The 18034-nt window shown below is 52.4% G+C and overlaps 1 protein-coding gene across 1 annotated transcript; it reads left to right on the top strand.

Annotated features, from left to right (window-relative positions):
- The first annotated feature begins 3100 nt into the window (after positions 1-3100).
- SLC22A14 (solute carrier family 22 member 14) lies at positions 3101-17268 on the top strand. The gene is made up of 10 exons (XM_046003562.1): positions 3101-3616; positions 4342-4445; positions 4650-4804; positions 5808-5976; positions 11027-11147; positions 11415-11512; positions 11786-12000; positions 13533-13641; positions 14231-14434; positions 17017-17268. The coding sequence occupies exons 1-10, from the start codon at positions 3101-3103 to the stop codon at positions 17216-17218; spliced, it is 1893 nt and encodes a 630-aa protein (XP_045859518.1). The 3' UTR covers positions 17219-17268.
- Positions 17269-18034: the final 766 nt, after the last annotated feature.

Genomic DNA, 18034 nt, shown 5'->3' with positions numbered 1-18034 from the left:
GCTAAATCAGCTTTCTTGTGATGACCGTTTGCCTAACAGAACTTTTTTTTAAAAAAGATTTTACTTATTTAATTGAGAGAGAGACAGAGAGAGCACAAGCAGGGGGAGAAGCGGTCTTCCTGCTGAGTGGGGAATCCGATGCGGGGTTTGATCCAAGGACCCTGAGATCCAAGGACCTGAGCCAAAGGCAGTCACTTAACTGACTGAGCCATCCAGGCACCTCACCTAATGGAACTTTTTCCATCTTCTTACCATCAGCCTTTCATGCTTCTTTAAATGTGCCTTCTTATAGGGTGACCAAATTGTCATGCAAATCAAAAATCTTATGAGAAATGAAGGGGACACTATGAGTCATTATGCCAGCACAAGGGATGGGAACTGGGTGTGTTCTGGGAAAACTGGAAAATACTGGCCATCCTCTGTAAAAAGAGCATATGAATTTAACTTTTAAAAGGCTTAATCAGGGGCGCCTGGGTGGCTCAGTGAGTTAAAGCCTCTGCTTTCGGCTCAGGTCATGATCCCAGGGTCCTGGAATCGAGCCCCGCGTTGGGCTCTCTGCTCAGCACGGAGCCTGCTTCCCCCTCTCTCTCTGCCTGCCTCTCTGCCTACTTGTGATCTCTCTCTGTCAAATAAATAAATAAAATCTTTAAATAAATAAATAAATAAAAGGCTTAATCAGATGCCTGGGTGGCTCAGTCATTAAGTGTCTGCCTTCCGCTCAGGTCATGATCCCAGGGTCCAGGGATCAAGTCCTGCATCGGACTCCTTGCTTGGCAGGGACCTGCTTCTCTCTCCGCCTCTACCTGCCACTCTGATTGCCTCTCTCTCTCTCTCTCTCTCTGACAAATAAATAAATAAATAAAATCTTTAAAAGGCTTAATCCATGGGAGCATCTGGGTGGCTCAGCGGCTTGTGTCCAGCTTGTGATTTCAGCTCAGGTCCTGATCTCAGGGTCATGAGATCCCACTCCACACTCAGCAGGGAGTCTGCTTGAGATGCTCCCTCCCCCTCTGCTCTTGCCGCCTGCTCTCTAAACAAATAAATAATCATTACAAGGCTCAATCCATGATAATCAGTGTACCATGTCTCATTTCTCCAATCTCTATTGTCATCTGCTTTTTCTGTTTCTTTTCCTTTTTTTCTCTTTCCTTGACTTCTTTTGGATTGAGGGTTTGTATTCGTTTTCCCCTTCAGTCTACCTTTTCCCACTACTGTTCTCTAGGTATATCACTGGAATGGTTGGTGGTCCTTGAAATTTTATCATGCAAATGTGCCTTCGAATGCTGGTTTCTCTGTCCTACCCCCAAACAATGGAAAGGTTGTAGGTTACTTTGGCTCAGATTGTCCCCCTCTTGACATATATTATTGTTGCCCATCATTCAATCTTTTTTTTTCCTGCCACAAATGGACAGGATTTTTATGATTTAATACGATCAATAGTTGGATCTGCTTACATGTTTTCCATGTTCGATTGCTCATTATTGGCATCTGAGGCTGTCCTCCCGAGATAGTTTTCCTCCTCCTTATTCTTTAGGACCTCAGTTAAATCAGGTCACTTACATGAATGCTCCCTCAATGTCTGAGTTGCTACAACTGTCTTTATTTTGCCCTAGTTCTTGATGGATAATTTTGCTGAGTCAGCAATTCTAGATCGGCTATTTTCTTTTTTTCTCAAGACTTTCACTCTCTTTTGGTTTCCTTGTTGCTTATCTTGTTTCTTAACAGAAGACCGTTAATACCACACTGCCCCTTTGTCAGTGACCTGTCTTCTCTCTAGATGTTTCTGAAGACCTTTGTCACAGCGATTCTGTGGCTTTATTACAAGGTGCGTGGCTATGGGTTTCTTTTTTATGGATCCCACCTGGGATATGCTGCTTCCTGAGTCTATGGATTCATGTTTTCCAAGCTTTTAGAAAATGCGTTGCTTTTATCTCTTTAACTCTTACTTCTCCATTGCACCTACTGGGCCTCCAACTGGATGCATGGTAAACCTTGTATCTCCTGAGTCTCTTTGCCGCTCTTTCACATTTCATCTGTGTGTTCCAGTGTGCTAATCCTCTGTGTCAAATCTGACTCAGCTTTTTTCCTTTGAGTGTTTCCATTTTAGAAGTTCAGTGTCTTCTCTCCAAAAATGTCTTTTTGCTGATTCTTGTCATGAGTTCATCTTGTAATTAGGACTTTCATGTCTTTAAAAAGTTTGTACATGGGACACCTGGGTGGCTCAGTTGGTTAAGACAGCTGCCTTCGGCCCAGGTCATGATGCCAGCGTCCTGAGATCGAGTCCCACATTGGGCTCCTTGCTTGGCAAGGGAGCCTGCTTCGCCCTCTGCCTCTGCCTGCAACTCTGTCTGCCTGTGCTTGCTCTCTCTCTCTCTCTAATAAATAAATAAAATCTTTAAAAAAAAAAAAGTTTGTACGAGAGTAGCTCTATACACTTGGCACCTGACAGTTCCAACACCTGCAGTCAGGGGCTGCTGGTTCTTTTTTCTATTGACTCAGAATGCATTGCCTTCTCAAGACTTTTAGAATGCTTCCTTTTGAAATCTTTGTTGATCTGCTTATATTCTTACAGTCAATATTGCTATCTCTCTCCCTCCTCCCCCTTACCTGCCTTTCCAGTTAGGCTCTATGCTGCTCTACGCCTCTCTACCATTTTGATGCCCAGGTGTCCCAACTTCTGTGGTCACCTCGCTACTCCTGATCCAGATATCTTGGGGGATTTTGCCTGTTTTTTGGGAAGACTTTTCCCTGGAGATCTCTCCTACCTTTTACAAGACTGGAGGTGTCTGTTTGTCCGTCTAACCAAAATTTCAGTTGTGGGGAAGCTGTGGGAGAGAAAACTCCTCGGAACTTATTCATGTCAACAGAAGCATAGCATTTTCTAAAACATTTACCAAATGCTAAGTGCACTGAAAATCAGGGATGGGTAGGGCCCCTAGGGAACAAATTATGTTAACGAAGAAACTTCCTACTCGAAGGAAGAAACTAGAGAGAACATCGAGGCTGGAATCCAAACTTCCGCTTGGTGGCTCCCCAGCCAGTCTCGGATGTCTGGGAGATGGGGTCAGCAGAGACTGAGCTGTATCCTTTCTTTGAACAGATGGCAACAGAAAATGGCTGCAAGGTAAAGCACAGATCCCACCATTCTTCCATGAACTCGAACCAGCTTGAGGTACCAGTGCACACCCAGTCCCCATCTCTGGAGATGCTGTTACGCAGACTGAGGGCCTCGGAAGCCCAGAAGGATGACAATTTTGCCAACATCCTGGATGTGGTGGGGGAGTTTGGCACATTCCAGCGGAGGCTGGTGGCCCTCACCTTCATCCCCAACATCCTGTTGGCCTTCTTCGTGTTTGCTGACATCTTCATGTTCGCAGCCCAGACGCCCTATTGCAATACCAGCTGGATATTGGCAGTGGAACCCAATCTGTCAGAGGCTCAGCAGTTGAATCTGACCCTGCCCCGAGAGCCCAATGGCAGTTTCCAGACATGCCTCATGTACTTGCCTGTGGCCTGGGATCTGGATTCTATTATCCAGTTTGGCCTCAACTATACAGAGTCATGCCAAGATGGGTGGATCTATCCGGAGGCCAAGAAGCGATCGCTGGTCAATGAGGTGTGCCTTCTCCTGAGTTGTCTGTAGCTACCCGACAGGCCCGGAGATGTGCCCTCACCCTCCCTGAACAGATGCGGATACTGAGCCTCAGGGAGGGGAAGCAACTGGTCCACGGTGACCTTGCAGAGGCAGGGCCAGGGCAGCAATGCAGGATCCCTGTTGTCTAGGCCTCGCCTCACCTGTCTTTGCCAGGAAACTAGAGCTGACGTGGGGGTCGAGGCCCATGTCAGCTGGCAGGCTTTGCCATCTGTCCAGGGAACTGCTCCGTAGCTGTGGTTCCTCTGTCTGAACTCACACACGACAGAGAACTGGGGGAGGGAGCAGCTTGGATCAGGTACCTCTTGCAGGGTTTCTCTGCCGCAGCTGTAACCTGGCCCTTCCCTGCACAGACCTGCCCAGTTTGAATCTATGGGCTGGGGCCGTGACACCTGCATTTGGGAAAGGGTCTTCAGTGATTCCAGCCTTTGCTCAGTTACATTTCCACCCATTCCCCACCATGGCCTGGGCCTCCGGTCCCCTCTCTCCAGGCCTCAATCCCGGGGTCTGCCAGATGCAGGACGGGCACACGCACAGCTGCCTGTCCCTGTCCCAGGCTCCTTCTGCCTAAAGGCCCACCCTGCGTGGGAGTGATGAGGGTGTGGTGGTGGTGGTGGTGGCTCAGTCCCTAGTCCCCAAAGGTTGATCCTGGGTAAAGGCCTGTATCCAATCTTGTGTAAAACCCCCAGTTTGACTTGGTGTGTGGCAAGGACGGGAACACGGAAGGCGTGCAGACCATGTTAACGGCCGGCATCCTAATAGGGTCCCTCATCTTTGGGTTCGTAAGTGACAAGTGAGTGTCCTGGACTTCCCTCTGGTCCCTGGAAGCCCCTGCCTCCTCCTCCTGGGCATTCAGAGCTGGAGTCTCAAGCTGGGGGCGGCGAGGGCAGGGGCACTCTGGAGGCCTACAGGCTGCTCCGGGCCGGCCCCGGGTGTCCTGCTGGGCCAGCCCACGGAGGTCCAAGCCCTTGGCACAGCCTCCGTTGGATGCCCGCAGGCTGGGCCGCTACCCCACCATCCTGATGTCGCTGCTGGGGCTGACCGTCTTCGGCTTCGGGACAGCCTTCGTCAGTACCTTTCACCAGTACCTGTTCTTCCACTTCGGCGTGTCCCACGCCTTGGTGTGCTACGCCATCAGCAGCGTGTGTTTAGGTGAGGCCCTGCTGCCTGGTGGGGGGATGGGGAGAGGGGCCACCTGGGTGCACAGGGGCGGGGCCTGGGGGCGCCGCGGGGGCGGGGCCAGCGTGGGGTGTGGCTGGCGCAAGGAAGGGGAGCCAGCAGGATTAATGGAGTCCCGTGGAGGCTGGCAGGGGTGGGAGGAGCTTCCACCTGCAACGTCCTGGAGGTGCTGGAGAATCTGTGCTCAGACTGCCCTTCCACCCCCATTCCCCATCCTAGCCCCTCGTACCCCACACATTCCCCGGTCATACCTCTTGTGTTCCCCTCCGCCCCCCGTGGCTTATATGTATTGAGCCCCTCAGAAGGTCTGGGCCAGCTGCTAAACCCTCTCCATGTACTGTCTCCAGTCATCGTGACAGCACTCTCTTCGGGAGGTACTCTTCTATTATCCCTTTAGCAGAGAAGCCTCAGGAAGTTAACCAGCTTGCTCAGGGCCACACAGCAGTTACAGGAAGGAGTGGGATTTCATCCCAGGCCTGTGGGGTACCAAAGCCCCAAGTTCCCATACGCTCATTCAGCTTCCAGCTTCAGTGGCCTGGTGAGCTCAGGGTCCCCAGGCAGGAGACCTTTTCTCCTTGGAGCTTATCCAAGGGAACTGGCTTCTTCACAGAAGACTGAGGCACTAAGAACAAAGATAAGGGCACACACTTCTTGCCTCACCACGTCAGGCCACATGTGAGGAACTGTGCCCAGCGTGGGCCATCTCTGCGAGAGAGACATCTGGTCAGGCAGGAGCTGTTGAGAGGGAGCGGTGAGGTCAGGAAGGCACTGGAGGCTATATGTGTGATTGGGAGGTCAGACAACGGGCCTAGGACGTGTCTGCTTGGCTGTGAAGTACTGTTGACCTCGGGCAGAAGAACCTTTACCCAGGTTGAACTGTCCCCAGCAGGGCTGGGGCATCTCAGAAGGCTGGGTGCTGGGGTAACCTCAGGGACCCTGAACTGACCATGATTTTGTCCTCTTGGCCTCCACACAGCTACCGAGTGGCTAATAGGCCAGCACCGGGCCCACGCCATCATCCTGGAACACTGCTTTTTCTCTGTGGGAATCATGTTCTTGAATGGGCTTGCCTACAGCCTCTCCCACTGGCGGTTGCTGTTTCTGTTGGGTGGGGCACCTGTGTTCCCCCTCATCTCCTATATCTGGTGAGCAAACACGGGCGTGCGCAGTGATGGGTCTGATGGGCTGGAAGTTGAGGGGTCTGGAGGGTCCTTGAAGGGGTGAAGTGGGTAGAATTTTCCCTTGGAGAAAATACATGTGGATGAAATGAGAAAGAGCCCAGGGCAGAGCCTCTGGAACCCTAACATTAATCCCCAACAGAGATGCTCACAGAGATGTCAAGAAGTGGTCAGAAAAAATCAGAAGCCAAAGTGTTGAAAGGCAGGGTTGAAGGCAAGAAAGGTGATGCTGGGGAAGAAAGCATTTGTGACCCTGAGGTGGCTTCAGTGCAATGGCAGGGGGTTGAGGAAAGAGGAGGGACTGAAAGATGGAGCCTTCCAGGAGATGACTCTTTGCACAGTGCTGGGCTGAGGTGGGCAAGGGGATAGTGATGACGTGGTTGGACAGCGAAGACCGTCAGGGTAGAGTACGTGGTGTTCTGAATTGTGGGGAGTCACAGACAGAAACCTGAGACTCCCAAGCTAGGAAGGGACACGTGATGGGAGAGGGAGAGAAGAGAAAGCGGGTGGAGAGTAAGAGGAAGAGACAGAAGTCACCTGGGTAGGGACAGCAGTTCTGTGTGGAGAAAGGATCAGGATTCACCTTGACATCATCATGGTTAATCTTTTCAACTTTGAAAAAAAGACGAGTCTCCTGTCCTGGGGGCAGAAGGGGTGGGGGGTGGTGAGAGGAGAACTGAAGCTTCAGAGGGTCAAAATAACTTGCCCAAGTCCACACAGATGCAAAGTGGCAGACCTGGGGTTTGACTCTGTGTGGCTCTGAATTTTACCCACCGTGCCATGCACAACATGGATTATAAGAGGTGCTGTTACCTGTTAAGAGCTCAAGCATGTATGTGGCTTGGAGATCTTCCAAATTCCAAAGCTGGCTGCCATCTTTGGCAGTCACTGACATTCCCAAGTGGGTCTAGGGCCCCGCGGATGCCAGGGGGCATGACTCTGTCATGGGAGCTAGGAAATAGTGTTCGATGGCTTGACCTTAAAACATTTTTTTTAAAAAAAGGAATAAATTCATGTTGTTAAAGACTTAATACCAAAAGGTTGTGGTGAAAAATAAGTCAAAAATTTCAGCTCCTCTCAGCTCCCCCAGGTCCTTCCCCAGAAGCCATCACACTGTGGACTCTTAGCCCTTTCTTCTGGTAGGTGCCTACAGAGTTCTACATTCTGTGAGCAGACAGCTCGTTGGATGGGGCACATTTTTCTTCAGACAGGTCCTGTCAGCTGTTCTTCCCTGACACTTGACAATATCCTGGGCAGTTTCCCTCTCTTTACAGTCAATTCTTTTTTCTTTTTTTTGTCAAAGATTTTATTTATTGGAATGCTTGGGTGGCTCAGTCAGTTAAGCATCTGCCTTCAGCTCAGGTCATGATCCCAAGGTCCTGGGATCGAGTCCGACATGGGGAAAAGGCTTCTCCCTCTGCCGGCGACTTCCCCTGCTTGTGCTTGCATGCTCTCTCTCCGACAAACAAATAAATAAAATCTTTGACAAAAAAAGTTTTTAAAAAACAGATTTATTTTATTTATTTATTTTAGAAAGACAGAGCAAGTGAGTGGGGAGAGGAGCAGAGGCAGAATCTGTGGGGAGCCCAATGCAGGGTTGGATCTCAGGACCCCAGGATCATGACCTGAGCTGAAATCAAAAGTCGAACACTTAACCAACTGAGCCACTCAGGCACCCCCTCTTTACAGTCATTCTTAATTGTAAGAAAAAGTCTCATTTTGCTCATTCAGACTCACTTTGAAGCATTAAAAAATCCAGTCTTGTCCAGTTTAAACTTAATCTTTCATCTAGTTCACAGCTTCTCCCTGGTGGCTAACCAGCTCAGGCGAGGTTTCTGACCTTTGCCCTTCCTCCTTTGTCTCCCTGCTCTGACCTTCCAGGTCCTAGGCAGGGGCTAGGGCATCAGAGAAAAAAGAGGTGTGGGACAGGGGCTGTAACTGGTGGTCACTGTGCTCTGCAGGGCAGATGTTCGGAGGCCGATGCCTTTCAGGGCTCATATGTAGGTCTTCAGGGGCCCACCTGGTATTTCCCAATGCTCCAGACACCGTCCTTATGACCTCTCCACACCCTGTCGCTGGCAGTTCACCCATAGCTTCTCTCTGCAGAGGTCTCCTTGCCCTAGCATGCGGGGTGACTTCAAGATCGCAGGGTCCACTTGGCCAAAAAGGCTCTCACCGCCCCATCCCCCACCCTGCCATTGCAGGTGGCTCCCACCAACTTCTTGCCTGACCATATTCAGGCTGACCTTTGGGTTCGCATAGGCACTCCAACTTGAGGGTGTGTGAATTAACTCTCCCCGTAAATGACTGCCTGTACTACAGGGCAGTCCCCTCATTTCTGAATCAGTAAGTTCCAGGCAAAGAGTGGGAGGGCAAACTCCCTTTCTCGAAGGTGGTCCCCTTCACCAGGTTTGAATAGATGAAAGCGACCTGGGGAGGGCAAGAGAGTCTCACTACCACAAACTGGAAATTTCCAAACCTCTCTTGGTGGCTGAGGGAGGTGGCTACCACGCTCTTCCGTATCTTTATTTTTATTTTTAGTGAATCCTGTCCCAAATGTGGTAACACCTCTCTTTAGAATGGGAGATTATCAGTCATTGTTAATAGCCTTGGGACATCAGCAGAAATTCCAAGACAAAATTTCCATGTAATGTTCGGTTACGCAGCTCTTCCTCATTCTCTGATTTTATTATTTTCTCAATAGCGTTGGAAACTTGTACTATGAAGATAAAATTGCAAAACCTTCTCAGATGTTTTGGGGGATACAAGTTATAGAGTTTTCTTTTTTTCCCTCTCCTGCTCCCTACATTACCTGTGTCCTCTGGGGTAATTTTTGTTTTCTTGCTTGATATTTTTTGGCCCCCTTTACATTGAGAGGTCTTCCCCCCCCCCAACATTTGGTGATTTTTGATCATCCCTTCATCTTTAAGAGCAAGTTACTAAGATGCTAATGGGAAGCTGTGAACAGAAGCTGACTGCCTGGTAATCCTGTAGGGCAATGCATCTCAAATTTCCAGTAGCAGCAGAATCAATCACATGGGGGCTGGTTAGAACATCAGTGACTGGGCTGTGCCCCCAGAGCGTTTCAATCAGCAGGACTGGGGCCGGGCCTGGGAATCTGAATTTCTAACGAGTTCCTTGGGGATGCTGATGCTGCTGGTCCACTGACCACACTTTGAGAATGATTACCACTGGGTGACCAAATGGCAGGTGCCTTCTCTTTGAGGATCCCAAAGTCAGGGTGTTACCTGGCTCAGGTTGTTTTGCTCCCCAGTGGGGCTGGGAGTGGGGACTCTGATCATCATCAGTGATAGGGTCTGTGATCAAAGGAGTGAGAGTGATACAAAGCAAAGGTCAAGCAAAGCTTTATTTTGTGCCAAGCATCGAGAATCAAACCGACCGGTTGGGACTGCCTCTTACAGAGAGAGAGACTTCTCCCAGCCTCACAGACAAACTTTCACAGAGCAAAGGCCATGCAGTTGAGCCTGGCCACACACAGGTGGCCGGTGAGATTGCAACACACAGAGAAAGCTGCACAGTCATGCTAGGTCACACACGGGTGGCCAATTGAATTACAATTCACCCCATAGTAGCCATTTGAACTAGCCTATCACCTTGGTCAGAATTGGCACCCAAAAGGCGGGGCCCACATTCTTTAGGGAGACAGTGATCGGATGTCTCCACCTGGCCTGACTCGTCCTTGCATTCCGGCTCTGTTATCTCCAGCTGACCTGACCCGCCCTTGTATTTGGGCTCTGTTATCAGGGACTGGTCAACCATATTTTACTGCATAAACAACAAAATGGCTGTTTAATCTGAGATGGAATCGCTCTGGCTAAGTAGGCCCTTACAGTGACGGGGCTCCATTCCCCTGTGTTTGTCCTCAGCCTGGCTTAGGCTCTGGGTGCAAACTACAGAGGGAACTGGAGTCCTGTTGGGGAGGACTGGGTGTTCTGGGTCCCCTCGCTACGTGCAGTGCCTTACCGCCTGGTCACTGACCTGCCTCCACCCACTTCCAGGCTGTGTGTATGTTTGTGAAATCTTTCTTCTACCCGCCCTCTCTCCCACTCTCTTTGTTGAGATCCACTTTCTTTTCCTCCAGTTTAGAGTGAGCACATGCTCAATCTCCCATCTTTTTGAAACAGTCCCCGTTGGGTGACTTTCTTTGGGAGTGTTCCCAGCCTTACCATGGAGAAGGGTGGCAGGGGGACTTCCTGCTGGCCCCCTAGCAGAGAGCAGGGGCAGGCAGAGAGAATGAAGTTGCCCCTAGTGACAAGGGCATTGCCCAGCTGGCCACGGGAGTTCAGGCTGGGGCCTGGATTGGGGATGGGGGTGCAAGAAGTCAGCTTGCTGATGGCATAGTTTGTGAAGAGTGCCTGCCTCATCAGGGCACTGAATTCCATACCAGCTCTGCCTCTGTGACCTTGGGCAAGTCCTTACCCCCTTAGACTGGGAATAAAATGGGGATAATCATACTAGGTCCAGGGTTGGGCAGGAATTAAATTGGCTGATTTATATGTAAGGGCACCAAGCACATTCCCAGGCACATCCTAAGTGCTTTAAGTGCTTACCTGTGTGGATTCTGACAGCCTGGGAGGACCTGGAAGAATCAGGAGATCAGAGTTATTCCAAGGTCAAGGGCAGTGGGCACTGTGGGAGGGGAGGAGATGGGACAGAGCGGATCTCTATTCACCCCAGCACAGGCTGTTAGGAGACAGAAAGGGGCAGGAGAAATGCCGACCATGAGAATGGGGTCCGAACAGAGTGTTGTGAGCATGAGCGCTGGTGGAGGCAGCAGACGGGGAAGAAGCTATAGGACAGAGGCAGCCAGGCTCTGGGATGACCCTGAGGGGCACTGGGGGCTGTGTGTCGCCTGGGGAAGGGCTGGCTGCCAGCAAGGGGCAGAGGCACCTTGAGGTGGAGGGTCACTTTCAAGGCCTCCAACATCCATGTCGCATTATGTCAGAGGTCTCTGAGGCAGCTTAGAAGGATGGCTAAGTGTGGGTGGGCCACACAGGATCGTGCCGGAGTCCCCGAGGTGGCTGCTGATGAAGGGAAGGGTGGAGGAGGCCAAGCAGATGCTGTGCTACGCGGCCGGTGTGAACAAGAAGATCATTCCCTTAAGTCTGCTGGACAAGGTAAGAGGCCTTGGGCCTGCAGCAGGGCCAGGGTTAGGGCTGTGGAGGAGCCTCTTCCTCCTGGGACCTCTGCCCAGAGGCTGTCCCCAGCCCACCACTCGAGGAGAATGGTGACAGCAAAATTGAAGCCTGCCAGCAGAAGGCCAGAGACCAAGCTGGCATTGGGTGAGGTGGGGGTGGGGGGTGGGTGGGATTTGAGGTCCTGTGGGGGTGGGGAGCAAGCTGGGGTCTCAGTCTGGCCTCTGGTTGGTCCTGCTTGTCTTGTAGCTGCAGCCGCCCGGGAAGAAGGTGACTAAGGCCTCTGTCCTGGACTTCTATAACAATAAGTACCTCCTCAAGGTGACCTTGGTGATGGGTTGTGTGTGGTGAGTACCCAGGACTGGCCAGCAGGGTGCAAGCAGAACCTGCCAGAAGCTGTTGGTGAGGGGATGGGCAGGCTGCGGGGGGACAAGGCTGGAGGACACCGGCTTGGCTACAGATCCGGACCTCCGAGCTTCTTTCTGCCCCCCCCCCCCCCCGCCCCCATTCCCACCCTGCTCCACTTGTCTCTGCCCCTGTCTTTATTCCTGCCCTGTGTGCTGCATCTCCCTCTCTCTCTCTCTCTCCCTCCCTCTCTCTCTCTTCTGGCTTCATTTCAGGTTTACTGTGGGTTACAGTTATTTTATGCTGATCCTCAAGTTGAAGGATTTGGGCGTGAACATCCACTTCACACAAGTGATTCCTGGCATCGTGGAGGTGCCCGCCCGGCTGTGCTGCATCTTTCTCCTTGAGCAGATCGGGAGGAAGTGGAGCTTGATCGTGACTGTCTTCCAAGGCTCCCTTATGTGCTTGCTTGTCCTTATCCTCCCCTCAGGTATGGCTCACCCTCCCCTGGGTAACCCTGCCAAACCCTCCTGCTTCCTGAGACCCCTTCTTCCTGCCCTGTTTGGCCAACAAGACACCCTGGGAGTCAGCGGCTGCACGCACAGCCCTCTTGCCCTCCTGAGCTGGTGCAGGCCATTGGAGCACTGCCCTCCTCAAGGGCGCTTGAGGCTTCTGGGTGCTGGAAGCTCTCTCAGAAACGGGGAAGAGGAAGGGGTGCTGTCCCCGAGAGAGAGAGTCGGCAGCCTTCTTCCGGCCTGCGTCCGATTGGATGGTTGAGTGTGAACAGATGCCCACAGATAGCCCTTCAACTGGTGCCCCTCTTGTCTATAGCCTCTGATTGGGAAATGTCTGTTATCTGGAACTTCACTAGGACAAAACAACAAGCTCTCAGGAACATTCTTACAGGGTGGCCTCTCCTCCCTATAGGCACAGTACCCTTCAGCTCAGAACTAGACAAGGAAACTGGAGGGGGGAGGGGGGTGAAGGCACAGCAATATTTTCAAAATTTCAAAGAGTCCTGGGCCGATGAATATGACCAGGTCATAGGGCTAGAGAGTGGGGATGTCAGTGCTCACTCAGTCAGAACTGCTAACCATGAGGGCCCCCTCAGCTGCTGGGGCCAGAGCCGGGAAGCAGTGTCCAGGGGCTGCCTCCAGAGTCTGCCTCCTGCTCTCTCAGGGCTAGAATTCCATGTTTCGCCTGGGACCGGTCCTCTCCCAGATGTGGGCAGTGTTAAGCAGCTAAAGCAAAACGAGGTCACACATGCATTCTTAAATTGCTGTGGCTTGGTAGTTTTTGTAAAAAGTGGGCCTATACAGAGCCAAACGGAAATGTTTAAAACTCTCAAATGTGTGAGAGAAACTAGGAGTAGAATCCCCAGTAGATAAAACTAGATTTCTGGTTTCATCCCAGAGCCAAGAAAAGCTGGGGCCAGAGCAGGGAGTGAGGCGGTGGCAGGGGCCGGCAGAAGCTCCCAGAACTGCAAGGGGTCCCCTCCCAGTCAGTGAGCAGGGGCACCTCCCCCACCCCCCTCCAGCTTCCCCAAGCCTGAGGAATGGGCTTTCCCAGATCTTTCTTCCTCCTCTTCCTCCCTCAATGCATACCTCTGGCTGCCCAGGGTTGGGAATCCCGACTCTAGGGACCTAACACTTCTGCGCACCCTTCCACCCGGAGCACACGAGCGCACGAGCACAAGTCCCTGCTTCCTCCGCCTTGCAGAGGATAATAGGGAAGGTGGGAGGGCCCTGAGCAGGCCATGGGGTAGGGGAAGCTGCCTCAGGTGAGGATATGGAAGACAAGAATGAACCTGGAGGCGGAGGTGCTGGGGCTGGGAGGTCATGGGGTGAGCAACTCTCTCACTGCAGATGTACTAACTTCTAGCCTGGCTGGGCCTGAGTGTGCGGATCAGCTGCGGGGGGGTGGGGGCGTATGGGGGGAGGGTTGGGATCATGGGGGATGGGGACACGGTTTAGATGCCTTCGGGGAGGCCCAGGCTCAGGCGGCCATGTTGTCTGGCCACAGACCTGAAATCCATGATGATCATCCTGGTCGTGCTTGGAGAGTTCAGCCTGGCGGCCTCAGTCTCACTGTTCTTCATCTACACCGCGGAGCTCCTGCCCACAGTCCTCAGGTAGGCGGCCTGGCGGGCGAGGCCGTGGGACGTGGCTAGGGCGCGGCTCTGGCGTTGGGTCCCAGAAGCTCCCCGCAGTCAGAGTGACAGGCACGCTGAGTGGTTTCCCTGGATGTCCCCATTACGCCTTACAAATACCCCCGCAAACCTCTTCGTTAACCCTCTCTCAGCCAACAGGGTCAGTTGAGGCCAGCCCGCAGATAGCAGAGGGCAGATTTGGCCTTGCTCTGGGGGTCTGAATGGTGTGCTGCTCTGAGGGTCCGGCTGGGCTGTACCCCATGGCAGTGGGTGGGGGTGGGTGGGGGTGGGATGGGGCGGGGGCAGGGAAGCCCTTGGTCCCTGGTTAGGGTGGCGGCTCCCCCTCCCCACCCAGCTCTGCTACCCTGTCTTCTCCGCACACCTGCCTGCGCCCTGGCTCTCACTTCCCCGATCCTGAAGCAGGCCCCAAAGCCAAATACTCCACAGACCCTCCGTGAGTAGGCTGGAGACTGGAGCATGTGAAGTTTGGGGAGCCAGGGCTTCCACCCCACCTCCACCCAGTCTCTGGGCCCAGGAGGCCTCCTTGATGAGCTCTTACCTCCCCTTCCAGGGCGACAGGTCTGGGGCTGGTGTCTCTGGCCTGGACAAGTGGCGCCATCTCATCCCTGGCCATCACCTACCAGAAACTCATCATCCTGCCCATCTTTCTCTGCTGCATCTCAGCTGCCCTGTCCTTGTCCCTCTGCTCCCTGCTGCCGGAAACGCAAGATCGGGCTCTCCCTGATAACCTGGAGCACTACTTCCTGCAGACAAGGTAGGTGTGCGAGGCCCCTGGCTCTGGCCCCTGAGACTATGTCAGGCACTGTCCACCCCTGCCTGTTGGCCAGAGGGGCCTGTGAGCCCAGGGCCACTCTGTGTCTATAACAGCCTCCCCAGCTCTCCTGGATGTCGCCACCTGCCTCCTCTCTGCAGCCTGGCCTCTGCCAGCTTCTGTCCTTTTGGCTCTCCATAGTTTCCATAGTTTGGCTCTCCTGACCAGCCTGGGCCAGGCCTTCTCCTTTCCTCCCTCTCTGGCTCCCTGTCTGGCCTGGGTGCTGCTCCTAGAGATAACCTGGGCTCTCTCCCTCCCAGGGTACAGGGCCTGGCGGGGGACCAGCTCTCTGAGTACCTTTCCTTTCTGATCTGCACTCTCAGCTTCTCGAAAAGGACCCAGTCTTTTTAAAATTATTATTAACATATAATGTGTTATTTATTTCAGGGGTACAGGACCATGAATCATCAGACCTACACAATTCACAGCACTCACCAGAGCACATACCCTCCCCAATGTCCACTACCCAGCCACCCCATCCCACCCCCTCCACTCCCCAGCAACCCTCAGCTTGTTTCCTGAGATTAAGAGTCTCTTATGGTTTATCTCCCTCCCTGGTCCCACCTTGTTTCATTTTTTCCATCTTTATCCTCCATGAGCTCCCACCCTGCCTCTCAAATTCCTCATATCAGGGAGATCATATGATAATCGTCTTTCTCTGATTGACTTACTTCGCTTAGCATGATACTCTCTATTCCATCCACATCATTGCAAATGGCAAGATTTTGGGATTTTTGGTGGCTGCATAGTATTCCATTGTATATATATACCACATCTTCTTTATTCATTCATCAGCTGATGGATATCTAGGCTCTTTCCATAGTTTGGCTATTGTGGACATTGCTGCTATAAACATTTGGGTGCACGTGCCCCTTCGGATCACTACGTTTGTATCTTTAGGGTAAATACCCAGTAGTGTGATTGCTGGTTGTAGGGTAGCTCTATTTTTAATTTCTTAAGGAATCTCCACAACGTTTTCCATAGTGGCTGCTTGCCTTCCCACCAACAGTGTAGGAGGGTTCCCCTTTCCCCTTTCTCCGCATCCTTGCCAACATATGTCTTTTCCTGACTTGTTAATTTTAGCCATTCTGACTGGTGTGAGGTGGCATTTCATTGTGGTTTTGATTTGTATTTCCCTGATGCCGAGTGATGGGGAACACTTTTTCATGTGTCTGTTGGCCATCTGGATGTCTTCTTTGCAGAAATGTCTGTTCATGTCTTCTGCCCATTTCTTGATTGGATTATTTGTTCTTTGGGTGTTGAGTTTGATAAGTTCTTTATAGGTTTTAGGTACTAGCCTTTTATCTGATATGGAGGACCCAGTCTTGATTCATGACTCTACCTCAAGGTTCCAGTGGCCCAGAGCCCTATTTGGGAACTGGGCTCTGCCCCCACTGCTCTAGAGGCACATCTGGCCTCTGGTCTCCTGGTTTCATGACTGGCAGAACCATGCCTTCTGAGGTTTGAGTCAACATGGCCCATCACTCTCACCTGGACCTGAGGGGACCTGAGCACCAGTGAGGGGCAGAAGCTACATGATGTTCTCCAGGGCCCTGGGCTCATACCACAGGGTAGCTGCCTCTGGTCATCTTCTGCCCTCCTCCCCACCATCCTTCTCCTCTTTCCCTCCCTCATCAAACTCTCCCTGACACCATCTGTGCTGGGCGTTGTACTGGGGCTGGACTGGCGGTCTCCAGCCTTAAGTGACAGTTTGTGGGGAGAAAGACATGCCAACAGTCTTCCCTTAATGGGCTCTGAGGGAGAGATGCATAGGAACTAGGGAGGAACTTTAGTTTGGGGAGTTGGGGCAGGCTTCATAGAGGAAGTGGCAATGAAGGAGGGCTTTGAAGAATGAAGAGGGGTTTGCCCCATCGTAGAGAGGGGGGATGTGATGCTTCAGAATTTCTAAGAACACAGACTCTGGAGCCAGAGGGCCTGCATTTCTGTCTCTGCTACCACTTCCTCGCATGTGCCCAGGGGAGTTATCTAATGCCTCAGAGACTCATCTGCTTCATTTGCAAAATGGAATGATAGCAGAGTCATAAAAATCCCTAGCGCTTCCTGAACCTTGACCATGTGTCAAATCCTGCTCCACAGAGACCTTTTCATACGTTGTCCTAACAACCACATGCAAGGTAGGTCCTGTCCCTGCCCCCCATTTTACAGATGAAGAAACTAAGGCACAGAGAAGCAAAGACATGTGGCCTAGGCTTTCTCTGTCATGGGGCTTTGGGCAGGATTAAGCCCACGTAAGGTACTTGGTGCAGAATCTGGAATGCGCCCAGTGCTCCGTATGTGCTAGGGATGAACCCCCAAAGATGCAGCACTGTGAAGGGCCTGGGTACGGGTGGGAGATGGCACACCCCAGTTCTGGTGGTGAGGGTCCCTCACGGGCACGTGACAGAGCTTGGCTGGGAACACGCAGGCGTGGGAAAGCCAAATGTCTCAGGCATGCGGAGCCCAGCATTGCTTTCCTTAGCTCCGAAAAATGCAGGTCCTGACTTGCTCTCCAATGGCTTCTTTAGGAACATGGCGGAGGACATGTTCACCGAGGAAGTAGTAGACAGTGAGGGGACTGCGGAAGTGATGAAGAACACCGTTCTCAGTTCCACGAAGCTGAACTCAGACTCGGACAGTCTCTTCAGCATGTCCTGGCAGGATGTGTCTTGGCTTGGCAGAGGAAGGGAAACAGACTCACAAATGACTGATGGCCTGGCCCCCAGATGATCTTGGTGGGAGCTGAGGGGCTGGATGTGGGGCTGTGGACTCGAGGCCACGAATTCCATGCCCAATCCAACTGGGGGACAGGTCCGTCCTGCTCCAAGGCCAGCCCTCGAGATCCGAGAATGGCCCCTCCTGGGTGAGCTAGGGTGTGATTCATTCCAATAAAGGTGCCATTTTGGACCTGAGATGGCTCAAAATTGGTCAAATCTGGCTGTGTGCAGATAGCCCAGAGACCCAGGGCTGGAGAAGGATGGGTCGAACAGGCTCCCTTAGAGTCCTTCCTGTCCTTAGCTAACCTTGGGGACTGCGAGGTGTAGGGGCGCTCTGAATGGGTCTGTCTGTGAGGGCTGGGAGTGAGCAAGAGCAAGACTGTGCCCAAGCCACCTGCATCCTCTAGCCCCGGCGTCTGCTAGTGTGGGCGGGTTTCCAGCTCATGTGCAAGCTGACATAGACGTCAGCCCTGCCATATGCACCTGTCAGGGGTGGAATATAGAGGAGTAATGATGACCTTTCCCACTTGTACCATTGCACAGAACTTTCTCACTCTCACTTTCCCCTCACTTATACCATTGCACAGAGCTTTCTCACTCTCACTTTCCCCTTTGACACTCACAAATAAGCATGGCTTTGGGGATTACCCATCTCATCCTCATCTCAGGGGTTCCTTCCCTCATGGTCCCAGCCTGCCTGACTTCTGACCACCACCCCCCCAAGGATAAGCCCCCACATCTGTTCACAATTCCCACTACCCAGCGGGTGAGTCTGCCCTTCCCAGCCGGGGTGGCAACTTCCCCAAACAGGGTCCAGGGCTCCTCAACC

The sequence above is a fragment of the Meles meles genome, chromosome 4 (assembly GCF_922984935.1).
Source record: "Meles meles chromosome 4, mMelMel3.1 paternal haplotype, whole genome shotgun sequence".
Classification (NCBI taxonomy): Eukaryota; Metazoa; Chordata; class Mammalia; order Carnivora; family Mustelidae; genus Meles; species Meles meles.
The sequence above is the reverse complement of the archived record's forward strand: the minus strand, read 5'-3'. Positions and strand labels throughout refer to the sequence as shown.

Coding starts and splice junctions, on each gene's coding strand:
- SLC22A14 (XM_046003562.1), top strand. CDS start 3,101: ATGGCAACAGAAAATGGCTGCAAGGTAAAGCACAGATCCCACCATTCT. Junction 3,617..4,341: donor AGCGATCGCTGGTCAATGAG/GTGTGCCTTCTC, acceptor TAAAACCCCCAG/TTTGACTTGGTGTGTGGCAA. Junction 4,805..5,807: donor CATCAGCAGCGTGTGTTTAG/GTGAGGCCCTGC, acceptor GCCTCCACACAG/CTACCGAGTGGCTAATAGGC.